Here is a 24,363-nt window from a genome sequence, read left to right as displayed (position 1 = left end):
ATCTTGACGAGTCCAATTTGGATACAATGTTTCTGTTAACCACTTGAGAATGCCATATTTGGCAAAACATATGTAGTGGAATTCAAACACTATATTTGAACTGCAAGACGAAGTACCGGTACGTAAGAATTTAGTTAATAACACAACCGGATGAACTCTGCTGGGGGCAAGTGCTTCAAAGAAGAGGGCAACTTCAAGTTGCAGCACACTCAATTAAATGGGATTTATTGGGGAAAGCAGTCCAACATCATTGATTATCAATGAATGGAATGCCGATCCATAATCACTGCTGTCAAGGAAATCTGTGTGGACTGCAGACTACAGACACCATAGTGGGAGACGACATGTCTGAAGACCAACAAAATTTCTCAAAACTAGGCCTACCATGGTTGCTAATATATTTCTTGATTATAATTTAATATACAGGGTGTCCCGTAACTCTCTGGACACATGTATATAGCGTTATTGCTCAGGTCAAGACAAACACATTTCACTTTAGGAATTGGGTCTGTGGTGTCTAGTTTACCGACTGTCGGCATTTATGTGTTTTTACAAAAAAATTAATAACTCCTAAACAGTTTGAGATACAGCGTTGAGATTTTTCAGAAATGTTAATCTTAAAAAGACTTATCTTTGTTTAAAATTATACTAAAAAATCATTAACCGTTTCAAAATGGCAGCCATTTAAAATATTTTATGCCAAATTTCACGAAAACCGTTAACTTGACAAAAAAATTCCAAGAGACAAAAAAGTTAGTAAATTTTATGTAGATTTCAATGATACCTTATTTGTTAAGAATGGATAAATAATAACAGAGAAATGTCTTCTTTTCCAAATGCATGACCACTTTTCTCCATCTAAACAATGCTAAACAACGTAAAAGAAGTATTAGCATTGTTTAAAAGGAGAAAAGTGGTCAGACATTTATCTGTTATTATTTATCCATTCTTAACAAATAAGGTATCATTGAAATCTACATAAAATTTACTAACTTTTTTGTCTCTTGAAATTTTTTTGTCAAGTTAACGGTTTTCGTGAAATTTGGCATAAAATATTTTAAATGGCTGCCATTTTGAAACGGTTGCAAAATCTCAACGCTGTATCTCAAACCGTTTAGGAGTTATTAATGTTTTTGTAAAAAACACATAAATGCCGACAGTCGGTAAACTAGAAACCACAGACCCATGTTCCTATGTTGAAATGTGTTTGTCTTGACCTAAGCAATAACGCTATATACATGTGTCCAGAGAGTTACGGGACACCCTGAATAGTATATGCTTTCGTTTAACAGTTAAACAAAATATACAGCTCTGAAGTAATATATGTGAAAATAGTAAAAAGGGGCCTGTCTGTATACAAATGTCTCAATTACAGATGTAGAGTTTTAAATTGAATACTTACTTAGAATGTATGTTTTTTTAATGTGTTTTCCATGCCTTTGGCATTTTTTACATTTTGAAAGGGAGCGGTCCAAACCCTGGTTTTCTGTTGCTGTCTAACGTCGACCAAATGTGTATAAGTGCAAGAATGTTTGCAGGTAATGTGTTCGGAGGTCACAAATCAAACAGAGATCTTAGTGAAGACTGTCATGTTAATTAAAATGATCTGCATATTGTTTTTAAAAGTATACTTCTGTAGTGAGTACAAAGAAGAAAAAGTAAATATAGTTCGGCCGCTTAGAAAACAACCTGCGCGCTAATGCTACACCAATGCTGGAGGAGGTCGCTTTCTACGCGGCCGAACTATAGCACTGTTTGTTACTGTTAACAAACAGACAGTTTACAACTTCGTTTAGTCACGTTTATCAATGACTATCAATTGTTATGAAGTTTTATTGTTTGTTAGATTAATTAACGTGTATTACTAAAAAGGCTGTTTGATTTGATTTCCTTTGATTCTGCCACATTGTAACCAGCCCCTACACAGGAAATGCAGTACTTATTAAGTTCAGTACTGCACACTGCACAGGACTGGCCAAAGCTTTCTCAAAATTATAAAAGAGAACATAAAATGTCATGTAATAGGTATAATATAAAGTCAACGGATGGACTACGGTAGGCTATATCGAACCAAAATGACTGAATACAATTATTATTCATAAATTAGTGATGCATACTATGCCATCAAAACTTTGTTATAAATCCTGAGGTATAACATGTACAGAAGGCCTCTAGTGGAGATTTCCTTACAAAAATCTAAAATATAGCCTAATTTATGAAACATTTATCAAACCTTTAATACCAACTGCCCTACCTTGTCCAATTTTTGTAAGGTGCCTGTTTTTAAAAACTCGTCAATCTTTTCGGCAACCTTTTCTCCGACGCCCTCTAGTTTCCGAGCTTCTTTGCCAGATGTTATTCGTACTTTGTGAGCAGCAAGTGAACTTGCTGCTTTTCTGTATGCGTTGTACTTGTGAATATTACGGTTTACATTGCGCTCATAATTGGCGAGCTCTGAAATACAAAACTTTATATTAAAATTTAAGAAGCCTAGACTTATCAAAGAAACATATATTTTGCTATTCATAAAGACATAAATACAACAACAAGCTACAACAACAAGTACAACAGGGCTAAGTTCCAACTTGATAGTTGGCTATACTTGATTTCATGTTCTCCAGTATTTAAGGTCTTAATTATGGGAGATAGCCATGCTTTTATAATCACTAAATACCCTAAATACCCGGAGCTATAGAATACAGGGGCTGGCTCACGTCTTTGATGTAGCACTTGCCGACACGGCCCCGCTCCCCCACCTCCTGTGACGTCACCGGGCTGACAGTCGGGCCTGTTTCCATTACGCAGCCAGCGAAAATCTCACTCTTTTACACGCTCCTCTGCCATTGTACGAACATATTTCTCATATGATACTTATATCGTTGTATTCTGCATTAACTGTAGAATCCAAATATCCAAACAGTTTTTAGTTTACCACAAGTAAATTGGTTTTTTAGCAACAAACGTTGAGACACTACAATTATGAAAAAAAAGTGAGGAATATTTTTATTTTCGGGTTAGGCACAAACTTTTAGCGTAAAGAATTATAACTGAATGAAAACTGTAGTCAATCAGTTCTACCATAGTAATTACTTAACGAGTTTTAAATACCCCTAACAGTTCATTAAATCGTCTCAAAAGACAATTGTTTCAAGGTAATTTTGCCGTTTGCTTTGCAATTTTTAGGTTATTGTTATGGCAACACTGCATCTAATACGCGTGAAACAACTTCGCTCTTTCATTGTTATTCGCGTCTTCTTTTTGTTTCTGAAGAAGATAGAAGAAAAATGATCAGAAGATGAGTAACTGGCAAAAATCAGCGAAATAGGTTACAACTGTTGTTCAAAGGTTTATTGCGGACATTTTCCATCACGAATGTAAAAAACAATACACAACGTTTCGGGATCTGGAATCTGATCCCGTCTTCAGGTGAAAAAACTTAACTAACACATTACAACTAACAATACACAAACGTCCAACCTAAGTTGGAATACACTACCGTGGGTAGTAGTCAAAAAATATGCACTGTATAGCAGTCAAGTCATGATACAACATGCAATTAATAACAAATCACAAAACACTATAATCTATAATTAAAGGTTTATGTACAAAAAACTCACACAATGGAACACTAACAACACCGTACGCTATGACTCCACCAATGAGACTGAACCAACATGGCTGACCAATCGGAAACACGGAGACAACAGAAATGGCTTCCGGTCCCTGGAAAAGTAAAACCAACAAAATGGCGGAGCGATGTACGATGCCGCAAGATGGGTGTTAATTATGTTTATTCCTATCACGAGTTTTACTACGAGTTAACATAACGTGCGAATTTTGAGGAGAACTCGTTATTTCCCTATTTATTGAACAATTAAGTTCCCTATCCTTTAGTTCCTTGTTCAAAATGGGTAGCCAAAGTGGCCTTATTTCAACCGATGACTGACTGATTGGTTGGTCTGCTAATTTAATTTATTTGTTATTTGTGCTAATTTATTTGTTTTTTACATTCGTGATGGAAAATGTCCGCAATAAACCTTTGAACAACATTAACTCACCATCACCAACAATGAACTTCAAACAAAGAGGTTACAACTATTATAATAAAAATACTATCGCATTAAAACGCTCTTTTACTTTTATCTACGAATAAACACTTTGTTCTACAGACAATATAAAATTACCTAAACCATTACACATTCCTAAAATATACCCAACCAAGTGTATTAGAATATATGACAAGGGGTACCGGAACATGTACCGGAATATCAAACATATAAATAACAATTTAAGCCTTAAGTCTACACAATTCTTAAAATTCAGTTTTAGATCTAATTAATTGTTTCACTAATAGAAACAGTGCAATTGTTTTATCACGATCATAACATTTTTTACTTTCTCCCCCTATACCATAGTATATTATGGAGAAAGTATTGTTTTCGTCAAAATTTTTGAGTTTGAGTTTTGAGTGGATATATTCGTTTTGGGTCCCCCTGGACCCAAAAAAGTGGTTTTCGAAGTGATGTCTGTGTGCGTGTGTGTGTGTGTGCGTGTGTGTGTGTCTGTGTGTCTGGATGTGTACAGAGCTAGAGACCACACCTGTGGTCCGATTTCGATGAAATTTGGTATGTAGGTTCTAATCCATGGTATCTCCAGGCGCTTTTTTTCATTTTTTTGAAATTTTTATTTTTAATGGGGATTTTCCCATAAAAACCCATAAAAAACCGGAAAAATCGGATTTTCTCGAAAATGGCCTGAACGATTTTGATAAAAATTTAGTATGTTGTAACCCTTTAAATTCTGAATAAAATGGTACAAATCCCATATCTGTAAAAATTACGGTTCAAAAGTTATGGTCAAATATGTTATTTTCCCATAAAAACCTCTAAGATTTAACATAGTATGTTATAGTCTTTACAGTTTTGATAGTTTTTTTTAAATTTTTTAGAAATTTTTATTTTTAATGGGGATTTTCCCATAAAATAACGGAAAAATATGATTTTCCCAAAATGGCCCGAACGATTTTGATAAAAAAATAGTATGTTATAGTCCTTTATATTCTGAACAAAATGGTACAAATCCCATTTCTGTAAAAATTACGGTTCAAAAGTTATTGTAAATTATGTCATTTCCCCATAAAACCCCCATAAAATAACAGAAAAATCGGATTTTCCCAAAAATGGCCCGAACGATTTTGATGAAAATTTAGCTTGTTTATAGTCCTTTAAATTGTGAACAAAATTGTACAAATCCCATTTGCGTATATTTACTCTCACCACTTACATATGATAAAGGTTTTTGACAAACTTATGGGAGAAAGTATGTGTCAGAATGCTGATACCGTTTATTTACTATCATGTTATAAACAGCACGATGCGGACATGTGCGGAACGATGTAATTTGATCGCCAAGTTTATAAAGCCTAACTTCCTGATAAGCACTAAACGACCCGTTGGTTTTATCGAGAATTTTCAGGCTAATTATTGAAGTAGAACTATTAATGAATATTTTTCTCGCTCAAACTTTGTCCCTATCCCAAAAATAAAAAAAAATTCCCTGCTTAGTGACTTTTTGTAATTCACAAGTTTGTAATCCTTATAATTTTCTCCTTAAAAAAACATATTATTGATCATAACTAAAATTTTGACCATCAGATTCGGTAGTTAATGCAGATTACAACAATATAAGTTTCATACGGACAATTAAATTGTGTTAATTCAGGCAAGCGTTTGAATTAGAGGTTTGTATATGTGCCGCGCGCTAGCTACACCCGTGGAGGCAGCCCGGTGACGTCACAGCCACACGGCACTGGAACCACTTTGCTAGTCGACGTGAGCCAGCCCCTGTATTCTATAGCCCCGCTGAATACCGCCGCAGGAAACCTGCAGACTAAGCGAATTTCCATTTACCTGGCTGAATTTCTACTAAAATGTTCCCGGAAAATTGTCAGATTTATTTCCTATTTAAATGACATTAATTTTAATGAATACCTAGGTATGCTGCAACAGGGAAGGTATTGAGGTGTGTTTTTTTATTGAAATGTTGATAGCTTAGTATGAAATAACAAAATGCCAACTTTGATCAAAATATATCTATAAACAAGCAAACTACCTATTTAGCAAACAGTTTATTTATTCTCCATAAGGATAACGTATGTAAATTTTAAATTTAAAGTATTTTTTTTAATTATCTCTTTTTAACTAACCTGAAGACATACAACAACACTTTCAATATACAAAATTATTTATTTTTTTAAGCTCTACAAAATGGTCTGGAAAAATTTTTTAGAAGTTTTATGTTTTTAGAGTCAAAAATGGGATAAGACCATTTTTACCCGATAAAACCCCCCATAAATTCCAATAGTCCGATCATGCTGGTTCGCAAACTCCTTAACCGTAGGTTTACACGTTTGTATCAAATTTTATCAAAATCTGATAATTTTTGCTTGAGTTATCGCACTAACGGACAGGCCTATATTGATATATAAATATATAAGTTATGAATTTGAACGGAGGGTGTTTTTGGTCTCTGAGAACCTTAAAACAAATAAGTAAATCGATCCCGGGTCTAAGTCTTACCATGAGACCTACGGTAATAGCTTATTCCCTATAGGCTATAGGAAATTCGCTATCTTAGAGAGAGAGAGAGAGAGAGAATCTATATTACATAAGCGTAGAGCTTAGAAATGGTGTCAACAATTAAAACAAATCTGGAAATATACATAAATGTTACAAAAAGAAAAAAAAATTGATTTCATCAGTCTTTTTCACAGAGGGTGTAGAACTCTTCCATGGTGTAGATGGGATTATCTATCAGCCAGGTAAGTAGTCTTTTTTTCAATGTCTTTGCATTGCCGGTCTTGATTGTTGTCGGAAGAAGATTGTAGAGCCTGGCTCCTGCGTAAGATGGCTTCTTCGCATATCTGGCAGTTCTGTGTGGGGGCAAGTTGAAATCTGCAGCGTTCCTTGTGTAATGCAGGTGTATATTTGCATTTCTAGGAGTGCCTTGGTTGAGGGCAAAATTTACGACCTCAGAGATGTATATGGCGATTACAGCATTCTGAAGACATCCCTGCAGCTATCGTCTTGCTGGAGGCCACCAAGAATTCTCACGGCACGCTTTTGCAATTTCAGGACACGCTGGACATTCTGCTTGGAATATTTCCCCCAAAGCACTATTCCATACCTGAAGAGCGTCTCAAAAAGTGCATGGTATGCTACACGTGCTGTGGCTGGAGAGGTAACTTTGTGGAGACGTCTCAACGCAAATAGCGATGAGCTAAGCCGCTGGCAAAGGGAATTGATGTGGGCATTCCAACGAAGGTCGTTATCTAGAATGAGTCCAAGATGTTTGGTGGTGTCTGCCACTTGGATAGTTGGAGGACTTGAAACGGCATCTTTGAATTTCCCGAAGAAAAGTTGCTGAGTTTTACTCTCGTTGAAGACTAAGTCGTTATTTGCGCAGTAATCCATAACTTCATTGATTGCGATGAAGTTGTCAACTTCCAGACACTCAGGATGCTCCCTGCTGGTCAAGAGAACAGAGTCGTCTGCAAACATGACTGTGTGGCAGTGGGGCTCCATAAATGAAGGTAGATCGGCAGAAAATAGGGCGAAAATAAGGGGGCCCAATACGGAACCCTGCGGGACGCCTCTTACTACATTTAGCAGTTTTGACCTGACAGAATTTTCTCTACCTTTTGCGGTCTGCTTGATCTCCACCAGCTGTCATCTTCCACAAAGGTAGGATTTAAACCAGGCTTGTGCGGCATTGCAAACGCCAAATGTCTCGAGCTTCTTCAAGATTAGCTGGTGGTCCAGGCAGTCGAACGCTTTGCTTAGATCTAAGAAGGCGCCTCCAACAGTGTCGCCATCCTCCAAATGATAAATGATATGTTCAACAATTTCTGTAACTGCTGTGATGGTGGATCTGCCCGTCAAAAAGCCGTGTTGTCCCTTTGGAAGGAGGTTGCTGGATTTCAGGTGATCCATAAGCCGTGTTAAGACAACCTTCTCCAATAACTTTGAAAATGTAGGGACCAGAGATATTGGCCTAAAGTTGCCCATGTCATCCTTGGAGCCTTTCTTGTGGAGGGGGTACACTTTGGCGATTTTCATTTTGGATGGGACAGATGCCTGAGAGAGGGGTTTGTGGAAAATATCTGTAAGAGGAGAACAGAGTTCCTCCACACAGAACTTCAAAAGTCTGGACGAAATCTCATCTATGCCAGTTGAAGATGTTGTTTTCATGGCTCTTATAATGTTTTTAACTTCATCCATATTGGTAGGTGAAAAAGCAGCCAGTTTATGTTCAGAAACGGGGGTCGGTACAAAGAGCGTATTGGAGTTCTTAATGTTGTTAGTCTTGAGAGTTTCTTCGGCAACAGTTGTGTAGTGGTGGTTGAAACCGTTTGCTATCGTCACTGGATCGTCAATGGTTGTATTGGAGATAGTAATTTTCCAATTCGTGTCCTTTACTACTTCGCAAGCTTTTCTTTCTGCATTCACTACACTCCACATAGCTCTGCTTTTGTTTGTGGACTGGGATATGGCTCTTTCACTTGCATCTCGCCTTGTAGATTTTAGCTTCAGATCATATGCTTTCTTTTTCTGCGCGGCTTCAAACTTATTCTCTTCCCTTCCCGAGAGTATGAATCGGTTCTGGGCTTCAAGGAATTCAGCTTTCAGTGTCTGTAACTCCGGGCCATATTCTATTGTTTTCTGGTTCTTCCGATTCCGTCGTGAGGATTTGAGTGGGCACGTTGCGTCAAGCGCAGATGTAAGTAGTCCAATGAAGATCAAGTAGGCTTTATTTGCATCAATCTCACTAAATACTTCGTCCCACGAGAAGTCTTTTAAGAGAACCTTCAGCTGCAGCAAGTTGTTGTTACTGAAATGCCTCCGAGTTGTAATTGGCTGCGATTTTGCTTTGGTAGGGACCTCAAAAGTACTTAGCTGACCGGAATGGTCGGAGATGTGTTGGTGTTCAACTCTTACATTTATTTTTGTTGGGATAAGGTTACTGCAAACGACATCGATGGACGACTCCGAAGTTGGTGTGTTCCTGGTAGCTGGGAGACGGACTCTTTGTATGTTAAAGGATGCTAGCATGTCGTTTAGTGCATTGTTTTCATTTATTTTGGCCGGATCGAGGCTATTGACGTTGATATCGCCTACCAAGCATATTGGACTATCATCAGTAGGCAGTGTTTCCAGTAGCCTAGATATTTTTTCGAAGCAATCTTTGTATGAGTTACCAGGTGGTCTGTAAATACCTATATTGTACATATGTTTTCCTCTACTTATAGACATTTTTATGCAGGATATTTCACAGATGAGCTCCGAACAGTAATCTTTGGTGTCAACCTCCTCTATTTTGTTACCCAGGGAGGCACGAGTGTAAATTGCAACGCCTCCTTTTTGGTGATATTTTCTACAAAAGGCAGTTGTGAGGTTGTAGTCAACTAAATGAGCAATTGAGATTTCGGATTCTTTAAGTCCATGTTCAGTGAGGACGACAATGTCGGGCTGTGTACTGCTGAGATAGTGGTTTAGTCTTTCTATTTTATTGGCGAGTCTGTCAACATTTTGATGGAAAACGGCTACCTTCTTTGGGAAGAGTTTAGGAAGATTCGACTTCTTTGGTTGGGTCTCCCTAGCGTTAGACTTGGAGAGTCGCCATCACTTGAGATGTTCTCTGATGTACTAGCAGGGCTGGAGTGTAAACTAATGTGTTTGTTCAGCATGTCTTCCAAATATGTATGCCGTTCCAGGTGTATTGCAGTAAAGGGTGGCATGGGAAGTGTCTTCTGCAGAGGGCGTAAGCTTTTACATTTGCTAATTATTATGGTTTCCTCATCTGGTCCTTCGGCTGCCAGTTTTTGTTTTAGCTTTGCGCCTTGACACCTAACCACTAACCATGTGGTGTCAATCTCCACAACACAACCAGTATTCAAATGTCCCGCCTAGTCTTGACCCCAGAGCTGCTCGCGCATGCGCAGGCCGCAGGCGGGCCAAGAGGAAGGACCAAACGTCTGTCGTGTGTCTGGTGCCGCCAAGGATGGATCTGTAAATTAGTGGGAAACGGGGGGACGCCCCCTTGAGGTATTGTGTCGTAGTGTTAGTACTTTATAATATGTAATTTCAGGTCAAGGTATCAGTTCACTATATCATTCATTCCATTATGTATTATTCGTCTTAAAATCAAATATCAGTTCACGTTGTGTCCAGTCAAGTTATATAGTAATTATTTCATAAGTTGAACAATGTACATATTTCTGTGATATAAATGCATTAATTAATCAAACAATCATCAAAGCTGGCTATTAGGGCCTGTGATTTGCGGTAAATTGTCTCCTCTGCATTAATAAATGTGTTCAGTTAACGTTTCCAGCAAGAATGATTTGGTATGGATCTTGAATCACATGACCAGGTCACCAAAATGTGGCACCATTATGCCACAAGTGGTAGCAGAGCAAAAGCGTTCGATCCAATTTTATAGACAAACCGCAATTTCAGCAGGTCCGAAGTCATTAAAAAAATGTTTTAAATTAAATTTGCCTACACGTGTTGTGCGGTCTCGTGTCGGTGTGCTAGCCTGAGTCAACAGGAAACGATGACTCATGCGCGGACCGGTCGAGATTACGCAATACGTGAGGCAGTTTCCATTGCAGTTCAAACTCTTACTAAACACATTTTACTCCGATCAAAGTTGTTAAAATAGCTATGTAGGCCCAGTGATTTAAATTTTTTCCCGTAACTACTCAATTGTAAGTTGTAATATCACATAGTAATATCACATAGTTAATTTTGTCACTTTTGTAGTTTGTCAGTTTGTGTATTCAGGCAAAAAAAAAATATAAATAAATATTAATAGATCAGTGTAGGGCAAAAAATGAATAATACTTGATTGCTAGCAGTAAATATTTTATTCTAGTATGACCTTGGAGGATTGTTGGATCTACATAATTTAATGATTATTTTCAGAAGCTTCATATCTTGTTCATGTCTATTACTTGGTAACTAATTAATTGTTGTATAATTGTCATATTTAATATTTATTGTGTTACCAATATTTGAAGTTTAAGATCCAGCAATATCTCTGGTCTTAGTTTTAAGTGTAATCAGGTGTTGTTTATTTGTGGACAGGAGATTTAAATGAGTGCTATTTTGCAACAATAGATTCTTTACAACTTTGTAATATGTCCACGAGCTAGAGAGTTGTAATTGTTCAACATTGATCGTAAAAATAAAAATATAAAAAAATAATAAAAATGTAAAAAGGTAAAAAAAAATCTGAATACACGAATCGTTAAGCTTTAATTAGAGTCCAACAGAGTTCAATCAACCCAGTATTATTTATGTGTATTTTCAGCAGTATGTCACCGTATGTTTAATTCACGAGTTTAATTTAGTATTTGTAGTGAATTTAATTGGTAAATATTTAAATCAATTTCATTGCTTAGTCACTAGGATTTTTTCAATATTGTGTTTATTACACCACCATTTTGCAAACACATTCACATTAATTCTCAACAAAACACCTTACAACTTGTAATACTCTTACCAGCAGGCCGAGCGTCAGAGCAAAGCAACTGAATAAGCAGCGGACAGTAGAGTCAGACGATATGTGACCTTGAACTGGTATTCTGCGCGGTCAGCGGGTTATTTATCGTCACTGTTTACAAACACAGCCGTAACATTGAACATTCACTGTCCAATATTAACTACAGTCATTCGCATCTGAGAAAAAAAATTGAGAATTCACAAACATTCCACAAACATAATAGGTTAACAGATTTACAACTGCAGCTATTTACCACCACAATTCATATCATTTGTATTATATTTGTATCATAATTGGTATTACGGTAATTTGTGCTATTTATTCCGACCTGTCATTACATTGTTCATTAACTTGTCATTACATTGCTCATTGCATTTGCATCGCTCATTAAATTGTTCATCATATTGTTAGATACATTATTCATTATGCAACAACAATTACCCGAGATATTATTGGTAGGGGATTCCCAATTTTGTAGGTACAGAGATTATTTAAATAAACTTCCTTCGCACATGCAACAATTGAAGGTCAATTCGAATAGCATAACAGTGTCTGGAACTACGACGGCCAACTTGAAGGCAATTTTAAAACAACGTCGCCAACAATTAGCTAGTATGTGTGTTAGGCCAATTGTAGTTTTATTCGCAGCTACGAATGACATTGCGAGGCAAACACCAAGTGAGCATTTACACGCACAATATTCATCACTTGTTCGACTCATCATTAAGCTCTGTCACCCACAATACATTATCACACTCACCTTACCAATGTATCCTAGGTACCTTTATTCACCCTCCCACATGCAGCGATTAGCCGAATTCAATAAATTTCTCGCAACCTTGCAAAGCGAAACCATCTTTGTTCTGCGATTGTGTTTTCATGAGTCTACAAATGAGTTATTTTTCGAACAGCAATACAAGTATTCACGTCGACTGGACCAACTACATTTGAATAAGAGAGCCTTTGAAATTTTAACACAACAGTTATCAAACATAATAGGGACAAAATAAATGTTAGTTAGTATTAAAATAAAATAAAATGTGTTTCTCCTTTTTTTTTAAACCAAAGCTGGCTGAATAGGAGAATTTTGCAAACTCCAGGATCCTACAAAACACAATCAGCACATATCTCACAAACACGACTTCTTATCGCGCTTACCTGAGTTACGATATTGTTCAAGCACACGTCGCTGCAATGTCGTTAACTTCTCCAATCTTCTCAATGCTTGTTAGCATTGAACCAAAATAATTTTGTTTTATAGATACCAACCCACAACCCTACCTACCTTAATTATACACCCAGGCTTTAAGATTGTCTTTAGGCCTAGATTAGAATTTGTCTCTAGCAAACAAGGGTCAACCTCTGTAACCTATTGCCACTAGGATTTTTTTTATATACCGGGATATTAGAAGGTATGTCTACACGTCATCATGCACAATGATATTTTGTTTCAAGTTTCAATAAACAAGTGCTAGCTATAAAAAAAAAAAAAAAAAAAAAAAAAAAAAAAAAAAGAAGTGCACATTACCCTCTCACTCCTTGAATATCCACATGAATAAATGGCCGAATAAGTGTGTCGTACTTGACTAATAAATAATAAGCACCTGCAACTTGCAATTAATAATGGTGCAGACAACTGGATTATGGATTTGGCCGCCCTGGCATTTAAATGTAAACTCATCAATGGATTGTAACGACACACACTTGCATAGTAACTTACCCGCAATCCTTACCCTAAACCCTGTAAAAAAAAAAAAAAAAAAAAAAAAAAAAAGCTTGCATTTGTTGTAGAGTATCAAATTGTTATCATGTGTATCGTGATGTTGGACATACCTGGTGCACATAATTAATTTTATTTTTACCATTTTTTGTACTTTCATTTTTAAATGCGATGTTAACTAGTATTTGTTTACCCAACTCTGGGTTTTCCACTCAAAAAAAAAAAAACGAGTGTCGACGTTGCATGGTTGTCTTGGTAGATGTGGCAAAAAGGTCAGAGAACCCAGGGCGTATATTTCTCTGTCTTGTATATTGTTGTTCCGCATTTACTAGGGCGTCTGGGTGTAACCAAACCATTTCCTTACCCCACCAAATAATCAAGTAAATAAACAGAAAATAAATAAAATCTCACCACTTCCCAGGTGAAATCAAACCTCATTCAAATATTCCAATTGCATCAAATGGCAATGGAATGTGAAGTGTGTTCATTAGCACACAACCACACACAGGTTAGGTATTACTGTCACATTACACGTCGAGTTTGTCAAAATAACTCCTCAGCCCAGCTCAAATCAGTATGATAGCTTACATTATTTTTAGTGCAATAGTCAAAACCCTTTTTTTTAAAAAAACAATCTACTTGTGTATATGTATGTATGTATATATCTATATGTGCATATATGTATGCAGTTCAAAAATGTATAAATGTTAATAATAATGAACACTGAAATCTACACACACACTGACCTCACAGGGAAGCTACCCCCACCCTCATTCAAATGATTAATATGCCTATACATGAAACAAATGATATTCCCTCAACCCACTCTTGGGTAAAGGATCTGAATGCTGCAGAAGCAATTGCACAGTGCAAGGCTTGGAATCTTAATCCGGAGAACACACTGGCAGAAAATAGGGTAATTCTGCGCCAATTCATAATAGACTCCAACGCTACCAACAATTTAACCGCTAGCAATACTGGTAGTGAAAGTGATGCGCGCGACAACGAGCAGCAAGTCGCGCGCGCCAGCCAAAGCGTTGCCGGGCAACCCCACTCTGAAAACCAAACCCCGCAACCTACACAACTCGACCCGAACCTAACGCTACCCAACCAACAACCCCTGTATACCCCGACCAACCTAAATGATGCAAATTTGCAAACCCTAATAACTTCATTACAATCGATGACCCTCAATGCCATAGCCCAGACCACAGCTGCCTTTTCAAGCCAAATACAGATGATTGCCAAACCCTCTTCACCAGTGGAATCAACCTCATGCCCACCTCTTGTGAGAGAATTATTGAAAGAGATACCCAGAACATCTGGTCACGACCCTAACCAGGTCGTGATTTTTTGTAAACAGCTACACAAAATCATTGAAATGCAAATCGCACCAGATAAAGCTGTATTGATGAATGTTCTCCCATACACGACGGATAGGTTCAGACAATTTTGGATGGCCTCCATCTCACACATTACAGGTTGGTCATCTATTTTACAAAACATTAATCAAAATTTTTTCACTCCCGAGGTCCTGAGGCAGCTTCAAAGCCAACTGCTTTACAGACAACAATCCTCAGATGAGCACCTGGCTGACTACGTCCGCGACATCCAAATATCGTATTTGATTTTATCCCCATCCACTCAACCACAAGAGATATTCCAAAACATATTCCGGGGAATAAACCCCCAAACCAGAATCACCTTTGCAGGCCTTAAGCCCATAACCAACATACAGGAGTTACTCGAAATCGCCCCTTTTGCCCAAAGCGTCACTCAACAATCAATAGTACCACATCCTGAAACCAACACACCCCCCAACAACAATCAATTCAGCCATCAAAAGCGAACGTCTCATGGCCATCAGCTCAATCATCTTTCTGATTCCCGTCCCAGATTCCAACCCCGAAATTACTCAAATCAACCTGCATTCCAACCCCGAAATTATCCAAACCAACCCAGATTCCAACCCCGAACTCCTCACCATCAACCTTTTCAAAACAATAGCTTCCCCCCACGACAGTCCTTCCCAGTTCAACGCCCAAACCACACTACCTACCTCATAAATACCACACCAAGCAATAGGCAGTCTCACGCTTCACACACTAGAGCACCATACATTCCCCCGTTCAACACCTACCCAAAACCACATTTAAACCCCAATGGGGGAGGACAATAGGCGGTTACCCCTCTCCCTACCACAACCACACAACCGCTAAAACAAACAATTATCACAATAGACCAACCTTCGCATGCAAACCTCAGGAAAAATTATCATCACCAAAAATTAAATCTATAACAGCACCACTAAATGATTCCGCACTTTTAAACATTAAAGTAGCCAATCACTCAATACCAGCACTCATCGACACAGGAGCCTCATGCTCGATTATATCGAATACATTATTAAATAGGGTCAGATCAATCAAGGGTGTTATAGTTGGACAGATACACGAAGTCAATGCCACCGTTACAACAGCTTCCTCCATTCCACTAAAATTAACACATTACGTACACCTACACTTTAAAGTTAATTATCTCGCATGGACCAAAAAATTTTATATCACTAGTCATCTTCCCATAGACATCATATTAGGCCTAGATTTTTTAAATTCAACAAAAGCAGTAATAAACATAGCAAAAAATTCCATAACATTTCCATACACCGTTAGTTCTGTCATTAGGTCAACCACAACAAAGTGACGGCAAACAGGAGCCACCAGCCCCTAAGTTTGGTACTAACTTGATCACAGATCAAAAGCGCAAGTTGGAAAAGTTGTTGTCCAAGTTCCCAGATACAGTTACCAAAACATTAGGCAGAACCAATCTAGTTCAATATCGTATCAGCATTAAACCAGACCACGTAGTACGTTGCAGACCATACCAATTTTCACCCCCCAAAACAGAAATTTTGCGACAGCACATACAGGAACTACTCAAAGATGGCGTCATACGCGAGTCAACCTCAGAATTTAGTAGTCCAGCGTTCACAGTACCAAAAAAAGGTGGTAAGACCCGCATGGTAATTAATTATAAGGCGCTCAATCAAGGCTTGACACTTGAAGCCACACCAGTACCAACCCTAGAGTCAGCATTCCAACACCTTGGCACAGCTAAATATTACACATTGCTAGATTTGAACCAAGCATACAATCAAATACCTTTGCATCCAGATTCCAAAAAATACACAAGTTTTGTTGTGCCATGGGCACAATACGAATTTAACTACGTACCCTTCGGACTGGCAAATGGTTCCATGGTTCTTACAGATCTGATAAATAAGGTTTTCGGAGACATCAAATTTAAATTCATTTATAATTTTTTCGACGATCTAGTAATATATTCAAACACCTTCGAAGAACACTTAATTCACATACAGGAAGTACTACAACGATTAAAGAAAGCAGGTTTAACCGTCAATCCTTCCAAAATGACTTTAGCGTCCAATCAAATTGAGTTTCTTGGACATGTGATAAAGGATAACACGTTATCAGTCAGTAGAGAAAGAACAAAACCAATCGACACCTTCCCAGTTCCAAAAAATCTCAAACAAGTGTCTAGATTCTTAGGTATGACAGCATTTTACTCCAAGTTTATTCCCAATTACGCCAGCATATCAGCACCGTTAAATCTTTTAAAGAAAAAAGGCCAAAAATTCATTTGGGGACCGGATCAGCAAAAAGCATTTGACCAACTTAAAGCCGCACTCACTCGAGATCCAATCCTTAAGATGCCAAACTTCGAATTGCCCTTCGTTTTACATACAGACGCCAGTCGCAACAGCATATCTGCAATCATCTCCCAACAATACGACGACGCATTGCTACCTGTAGCATACGGTTCCAGAGCGACCAATGAACACGAGAAAAACTACAGCGCTTTCGAATTAGAAGCCTTGGCAATCACACACTTTTTCGACAAATTTCGTACATATTTGGAACATAGGCATTTTGACCTATACACAGACAGCAACGCATTAACATGGCTTCTCAATCACCCTAGGCAAGTTGGAAAAATAGCTAGATGGAAAACACTAATTAACTCTTTCCAGTTCACCGTACGACACGTAAAAGGCCGCGATAACATCGTCGCCGATTGCTTATCGCGAATGTTTGAAGAAGTACAGCCTGACAACTCAAATACATCACCCTCACAAACACAACAAGTCAACCTACTTTTCAAACTCCCTGACACGTTCACAGACATCCCCACTTACCAAAAAGAAGATCCCGCAATTCAAAAAATTATAAAATCTCTCAGATCAAACAAACCACCCCCAAATTACTTCATTAAAGACAACATTCTCACACACAAGTCCCCGAATCAAACCAAACACCGCATTGTCATTCCAGACCGCTTAATCCCATTACTATTTAAATACTACCACTTAGCACCTAGTACAGCACACTTAGGAATAAATAAAACATGGTCCAGGATTGAACCACACTTTTGGTCTCCCACATTAAAACAAACCATATCAGACATGGTACGGTCATGCACAGATTGCCAACGCGCCAAACAGGCACCAAACACCAAAGTAGGTTTGTTGTCGTCAGAAGACCCTACCAGACCATTTGAGAAAATTTTCATCGATTACATTGGCCCGTTACCCAGATCAGTAAAAGGTAACAAATACATTCTCACAGTTGTTGACGCATTCTCTAAATTTGCAATATTTTTACCAGCCCGCAATTCAACAGCCAAAACCACCATATCACTATTAAAAACAGGAGTTTTTGCCTATTTTGCCTTCCCCAAATTTTTAGTATCAGACAACGCATCCCCCTTTCAGTCAAAAGATTTTTCTGACATGTGCCTAGAATTCGGAATTAAACACATCACAACAACACCTTACTATCCAAATCCTAGTCATGCCGAACGTGTAAACAAAAACATAAAAATAGCCATCAGAATCTATCACTCTCAAAATCAAGCACAATGGGACACAAACCTTCACTTTTTCCAAATTGCTCTAAACTCAGCCAAACACAACAGCACCGGTTTCTCACCAGCAGAATTATTCCTAGGCTATCAAATCAACCACCCCCTTGAACTAAATTGGAATTTAGACCGTCTCATTCCAGATCAACCAATGGATATCAAACACACATGGGCACAGGCACACAGCAACCTCAGAAAAACCAGAGAAACCAGAACAAATCAATACAACAAAGGACGCCAACCAGTTGATTATAAAGTAGGTGATTGGGTGATGTATCGATTAAATCATCAAAGTAGCGCAGTGAACAAAGTGAATGCTAAACTTTTACCAGTTTGGTCCGAACCCCTAATAATTCAAGCCTTCACATCACCAGTAACTGTAATTTTAGTAGACCCAAAGGCAGGGAAAACAGTTAGGAGAGCTCATGTCTCTCAATTGAAAGCCTTTTTTCACCCCAAAAAATGACACACGACCAAAACAAAAACCGCATTGCACACGTATCAAAATGAAACCGCACACAGGCACCAGTGATATTAGGTTAGTTAGTTTGTAAGACCACCACCCTCACACCATACTTAACACCTGTCGCCGGCATCCACACTGGCGAAGCGCACTGAGTCTAGGGTGTCACTTCTCTGAGGTGTCATCTACAGTAGCGGTCGCCAGTGTGTCGCTCGCCCCGACAGCATCACACTTACACTTACACCCACACGCCAACCTCCAGACACAGTCACAGGTTAGCTAATTTTTTATATTTTTTGAAATTTGCGGTCGAGCCATAACCTTTATTTAAATTTTTTTAATTTCAACAGCTCGAACCTGCAAACTGTGACTTGTGGAAGGAGGAAAGCAAGAGCTCTTACACTTTCACACATACACTCACACAACATTAAACCAGTTACCGGAGTTCATTATATTTCATGTTTCAGATTTTTGTGTAATATATTTATTTGTTACTATTTATTGTATATTTACTATTGTTATATGTTATATTAATTTACTTGTGTTCAACAGCATATATATATTTTTTTTAAATGGACCAACGTGACACCCCAACCATGGAGGTCACCCTTTCTTCCCTTTTTGCTGCTTGGGGGAGGGGGGGAGATCTTGTGGTGTCAATCTCCACAACACAACCAGTATTCAAATGTCCCGCCTAGTCTTGACCCCAGAGCTGCTCGCGCATGCGCAGGCCGCAGGCGGGCCAAGAGGAAGGACCAAACGTCTGTCGTGTGTCTGGTGCCGCCAAGGATGGATCTGTAAATTAGTGGGAAACGGGGGGACGCCCCCTTGAGGTATTGTGTCGTAGTGTTAGTACTTTATAATATGTAATTTCAGGTCAAGGTATCAGTTCACTATATCATTCATTCCATTATGTATTATTCGTCTTAAAATCAAATATCAGTTCACGTTGTGTCCAGTCAAGTTATATAGTAATTATTTCATAAGTTGAACAATGTACATATTTCTGTGATATAAATGCATTAATTAATCAAACAATCATCAAAGCTGGCTATTAGGGCCTGTGATTTGCGGTAAATTGTCTCCTCTGCATTAATAAATGTGTTCAGTTAACGTTTCCAGCAAGAATGATTTGGTCTGGATCTTGAATCACATGACCAGGTCACCAAAATGTGGCACCATTATGCCACAACCATTTGTTCCTGAACAATTTCCTGAACACGGGCAATAGTGCATGAGCTACTACTTTTAATCGCTGAATCATTTAGGTTTGCTATTTTTATCTTTAAAGCGGAGATGTCAGTCTTGTAATCGACTCCTGACTTCTCCAAGGAGGCTAGTCTGACTTCCATGGCATTAAATTTGTTAAGTAGGACTTTGAGTTCATTATCAACTTCAACAACCTTCTCACTGTCTTCTGTGTCCACAGACATCAGGGGACTTTGTTCGTTTTTGTCAGAAGGATGCTTTAAGCTAAATGTTGATTTTGATTGTTTGATGGTTTTCTCGAGTCTTGATACCGTCTGTTGAAGATTGAGGATGGCCTTTTCTTGGGTTTCGTCATGTTCTTCGAAGTCTCGTTGCAAATACTTCCTTGATTCCCTCTCTTTTTCGAGTTGCTTGCTTGCTTCGCTGATTTGATGTATTAGGCTTTCCTCCCTCACATGCAAAGTTTTTATTTCATTTTCAAGGTCTTCATTTAAAGCCAATAGACTCGCATTGTGTTGCTGCAATATACTATTATCTTTTTCAAGCTGTGAAACTTTGTCCAGAAGAGCAGAGCCTATTGGCCTAATGGATCGAGATGGAATTGGTGTTGGCGGGAAAAATTATACGACTTGGCTCGGACTTGTAGGTTAGAAAGTCAATGTGGTAGTGAGAAAATGAGAGGTAAGGTTTGTTATCTGAGTTGATTGTGGTGTTTGTCATTGACGATTTTCCACATTTATAACTCAAACTCACGTCATTAAAGTAAAGGCTGCTGGAGGTCACACTTCAAGGGTCAAAAATAATATTATCGATTTACAGTTTATCAAACTAAGGGGAAGGACAAATTCGCCAAAACGCCGGCCTGAGTCAGTTTACTCCACTTACCATAGCCTACTTAAGTTACTGTCATCCAGATTGTGTCAACTTTCCTCGCAACCCTCATGAATGTACAAAATACATTTAATTTACTTTTGGGCTTTGTGATTTAGCAAATTTCTCTGTAGGGAAGTAGCTATTACCATAGGTGTCACGGTAAGGACTATCATTTTGATATCCCCCGAGGCCAATAAAAAAATAAACACCATTCATTCGTTCAAATGTTTAGGTATGCCTACATATATAGGCCTATATATTAGGATGGGCTGAAAAAAATCAATAATTTTATTTTCGAGTTGTAATAGGCTACCTACCTTGGAAAAGCTGCTAAATTGTAGGACCAAACAGGGTAAAAATATTAAAAATAGGCCAATTGGTCGTTATCTTCTGGTCGCACATGTGCTCTAAAGTTTGAAAAAAAAAATAAAAAACTCATAGGCTAAGCTATTTTTTATTTTATTTTTAAATTTAAAATTTTAGATTTTTAGTATGAAGTAGTTCAAAATGTCATCTGCAAGACACTAAGGAATTGATATTTAAACAAAATAAAGTAGGCTAACTTATTGTAAGTTTGATCTTCCAGTCGCGCATCGGCTGTTGGCCCTAAATATTGCCAAAAATCTAGAAAAACGTAATTTTGTACTACACTAAAATAATTTAAAAATAATTACCAGTAAGTTATCAATATCAAATTGTAATACAGAAAATCTGCTTGTACACATTCAGACAGTATGTTTAACTTAACAAAAACAACGGACAAAGTCAGAATTGATCTTCTGGTCTGGCATAGCAATTAATTAATACATATTCACTTGAGCCCAGCCCTATCAGTGTGATTCCGAAGTTTAAGTTTCCGAAATTGAAAAACAGGATGGTAATTATAGGCTAATGTTTCCCTGTGCTCACTAACTAAAATTGACTAAATATTGTAGTGACAGCAACCAAGAATGTTTATCCGATCGTTCTACAAATGCAATAGCCTCTTGTGTTATAACCAAACGATATATCAAATTACATAAGCTTAATCTAAATATTGAATAATTTTTCATTCGGTTGTTTTTGACAATAGCCTATATAAGTAGGCCTAACTTACGGAAGTGTACCTGGGTTGTGTTGGGTACGGTATGGTGTCTAGTAATCTAGGTACCCTAATGGTGTCTAGTAATCTGGGTGTGGTGTCTAGTAATCTCAGCAAGGTGTCTAGTAAAGGAAACTGCCCTGTCACGATGTTAAAGCGGGTTTTTCAGGCATGGTGTCTACAGGAAGCCTTGGTGAAAAAAGTCATTTGAGAAAGTTGTAGTGTTGGTGTCTAGGACAGGTTAAAAAAGTCTTAATATAACTTAGGCTATAATCTTTTAGTTTAGTTGGGCGTCGGAATAATACCTAACCAACAAGGTAAGAAGTAATTAAGTCACTTCTAGGGCCTAGGTATGCCTAGGCCTGATTTACATAGCCCGGGTACAGTTTCTTAACTGGGCTACGCTAATATCGATTGAAACTATCGATTCAATTAGTAAACCTTCACGCGATTTTTACACCATCAGCAAGTTTGGTTGGTTAGGTTATGATAAGTTCGTTTAATTTATAATAGATATATTTAAAAATATTGATTATTAATCAATAAGTTATTTTCAATTCGATAGTATCAATCAATATTTAGCGTAGCCCAGTTAAGAAACTGTACCCCATAGCCCTAAGTTAATTTAATCCGGTAATTCTGAGCAATTACTTGGTCAACCCCAATTTTTTTCATATTTTACTACGGTCATCAGGAGGTTCTCAGAAAGCAAGAAACATATAATTCAAGCCCCGCAAGGTTAAGTTAGGTTTGGTTAGGTTAAGTTATGTTAGGTCCTAACCTAACCTAACCTAATGTAACGGTACTGTTACAATTGGCCTTAGAGATGTATTTGAGACTAAAAAATCATCTTCACTTAAAACCGTAAAACTAAGTAACGTGTTTTCACACCCGTCACATAGAAAAGGATTGTCGGAGGAACCACTAGCCATAGCCATAACGGTACTGTCACAACTGGCCTTCCGCGCGTCTCCCGCAAGCCACTGTTATCGCTTGGACTTTGAACCTTCTTATCGCTCGGCAACCTGTACGATGGCCTTGCGGGCCTTGAATTATATGTTTCTTGCTTTCTGAAAACCTCCTGATGACCGTAGTAAAATATGAAAAAAATTGGGGTTGACCAAGTAATTGCTCAGAATTACCTTTAATCCTACTAACTTACTTAAAAACTTGACATGTCATGAAAATTGGAATGGAAAAGTAATACAATTAAGTAGACCTAGGCTACTTTGGCCTAGGCCTACCAAAAGTTATGCCAACTGATAGGCCTATAGGGCCTAATGCATAAATTTCTTGTTTTTAGATCTTACCTTAACTTACCTGTTAAAAATTCACAGAAGTCATTATTTGGGTTGTCTTCACTTAAGGGTGCTTTTCTTTTGCTCATCTCTAAAAATGTTAAAATCAGTGGAAGCTAAGGCTAAGATGATTTCTTTTAAGAAAATATAAAGTGCTAATTATTTATTATGCTCATTATTTCATTTCACTTCATTTCATGCTAATTATTGTTATGCTTACTTATTATTTCGATTTTTATACAGTTAACTTAAGTAGTTCTACAACCAACCAGGGCCTGAAAATATTAATTTATAGCCTATCGCCAATTAATTGGTCTCATTTATTTACTATTACTATCCGTCTATGTTCTGTACCACCAATTAATTAATATCATAGACTAACCAACACAAGTAGACTTCTCATCCCATTGTAAATTTTGAAGCACGTTTTTCGTGTCTAGTTCATGTACGTGACACAAAGGCGCTAGTGTCGATGAAACTTTGTTTCCATTATTTTAGGGTTAATTTCTTGATTTGTGCTTTACTGTTTGGTTATATAACTAGGGACAAGTTATTCTTTATGATTAGATCGTATTATTTGGTTAAACGAGGTTTTAAATGGCTGTAATAACGGGAAACAAATTGTAAAGAAAACACGACCTCTACATAAACCGTACATGAACTAACAATAAAATTGTCTTCAGCTGTTCCATAAGGATGAGAAATCTACTAAGGGAGTATGTTTTATCTATGTTAATATTAATGTTATCCTTTTTTGCTCGTTTGGTTGTTTACGTTCTTTGTTTATGTTTACTAACAGAGAAGATATAGTTAGCAGACGAAAATAAACCAAAGACGTTCGCATAACAATTAGAGCAAAATAATAAAACTATGTAGCTTGGCCGCACAATTTTTATTTCAGCTGCAGTTTTTTTACACTGACAAAATGAGAGTTAAAAATGAGAAATCATAAAAGAAATTAATCGTAAAACTAAGAAAAATATAAAATTATTTTTTTTTTTTTAATATAAATCTTTCATAACTTAACCTAACTATCCAAACTTGCTGATAATGAAAAAATCTAATGAAGGTTTACCAATCGAAAAAATAGTTCTGTTCATAAAATTAAACTATAAACAGCTCAAATTCAATTTTATATTATTTAAATTATAAAATTAAACCGTCATAACCTAACCAAACTTGCTTATACAGTAATACAAAAATATTAGACAAT

General features: G+C 37.4%; 1 protein-coding gene across 4 annotated transcripts in view; it reads right to left on the bottom strand.

Moving 5' to 3' along the window:
* The window catches only part of LOC128986007 (transferrin-like), a 156,147-nt gene extending 132,635 nt beyond the window's left edge, over window positions 1-23,512 (bottom strand). For 2 of the 4 annotated variants that reach the window (XM_054406190.1, XM_054406108.1), the window contains exons 1-2: window positions 23,173-23,512; window positions 2,255-2,454 (exon numbers count right to left, since the gene is read on the bottom strand). In XM_054406190.1, the coding sequence (XP_054262165.1) occupies window positions 2,255-2,454; window positions 23,173-23,239 (267 nt within the window). In that variant the 5' untranslated portion in view covers window positions 23,240-23,512. Of the gene's footprint in view, window positions 1-2,254; window positions 2,455-23,172 lie in introns of those variants that run through there. The other 2 variants (XM_054406278.1, XM_054406361.1) reach the window with 2 other exon arrangements.
* Between the last annotated feature and the right edge of the window lie 851 nt (window positions 23,513-24,363).

Source organism: Macrosteles quadrilineatus, unplaced genomic scaffold (genome assembly GCF_028750875.1).
Source record: "Macrosteles quadrilineatus isolate MER2022 unplaced genomic scaffold, UCM_ALF_1.0 Scaffold_1__1_contigs__length_201487025, whole genome shotgun sequence".
Lineage (NCBI taxonomy): Eukaryota > Metazoa > Arthropoda > Insecta > Hemiptera > Cicadellidae > Macrosteles > Macrosteles quadrilineatus.
Note: the sequence above shows the minus strand (reverse complement) of the source record. Positions and strands in the feature narration are given on the sequence as shown.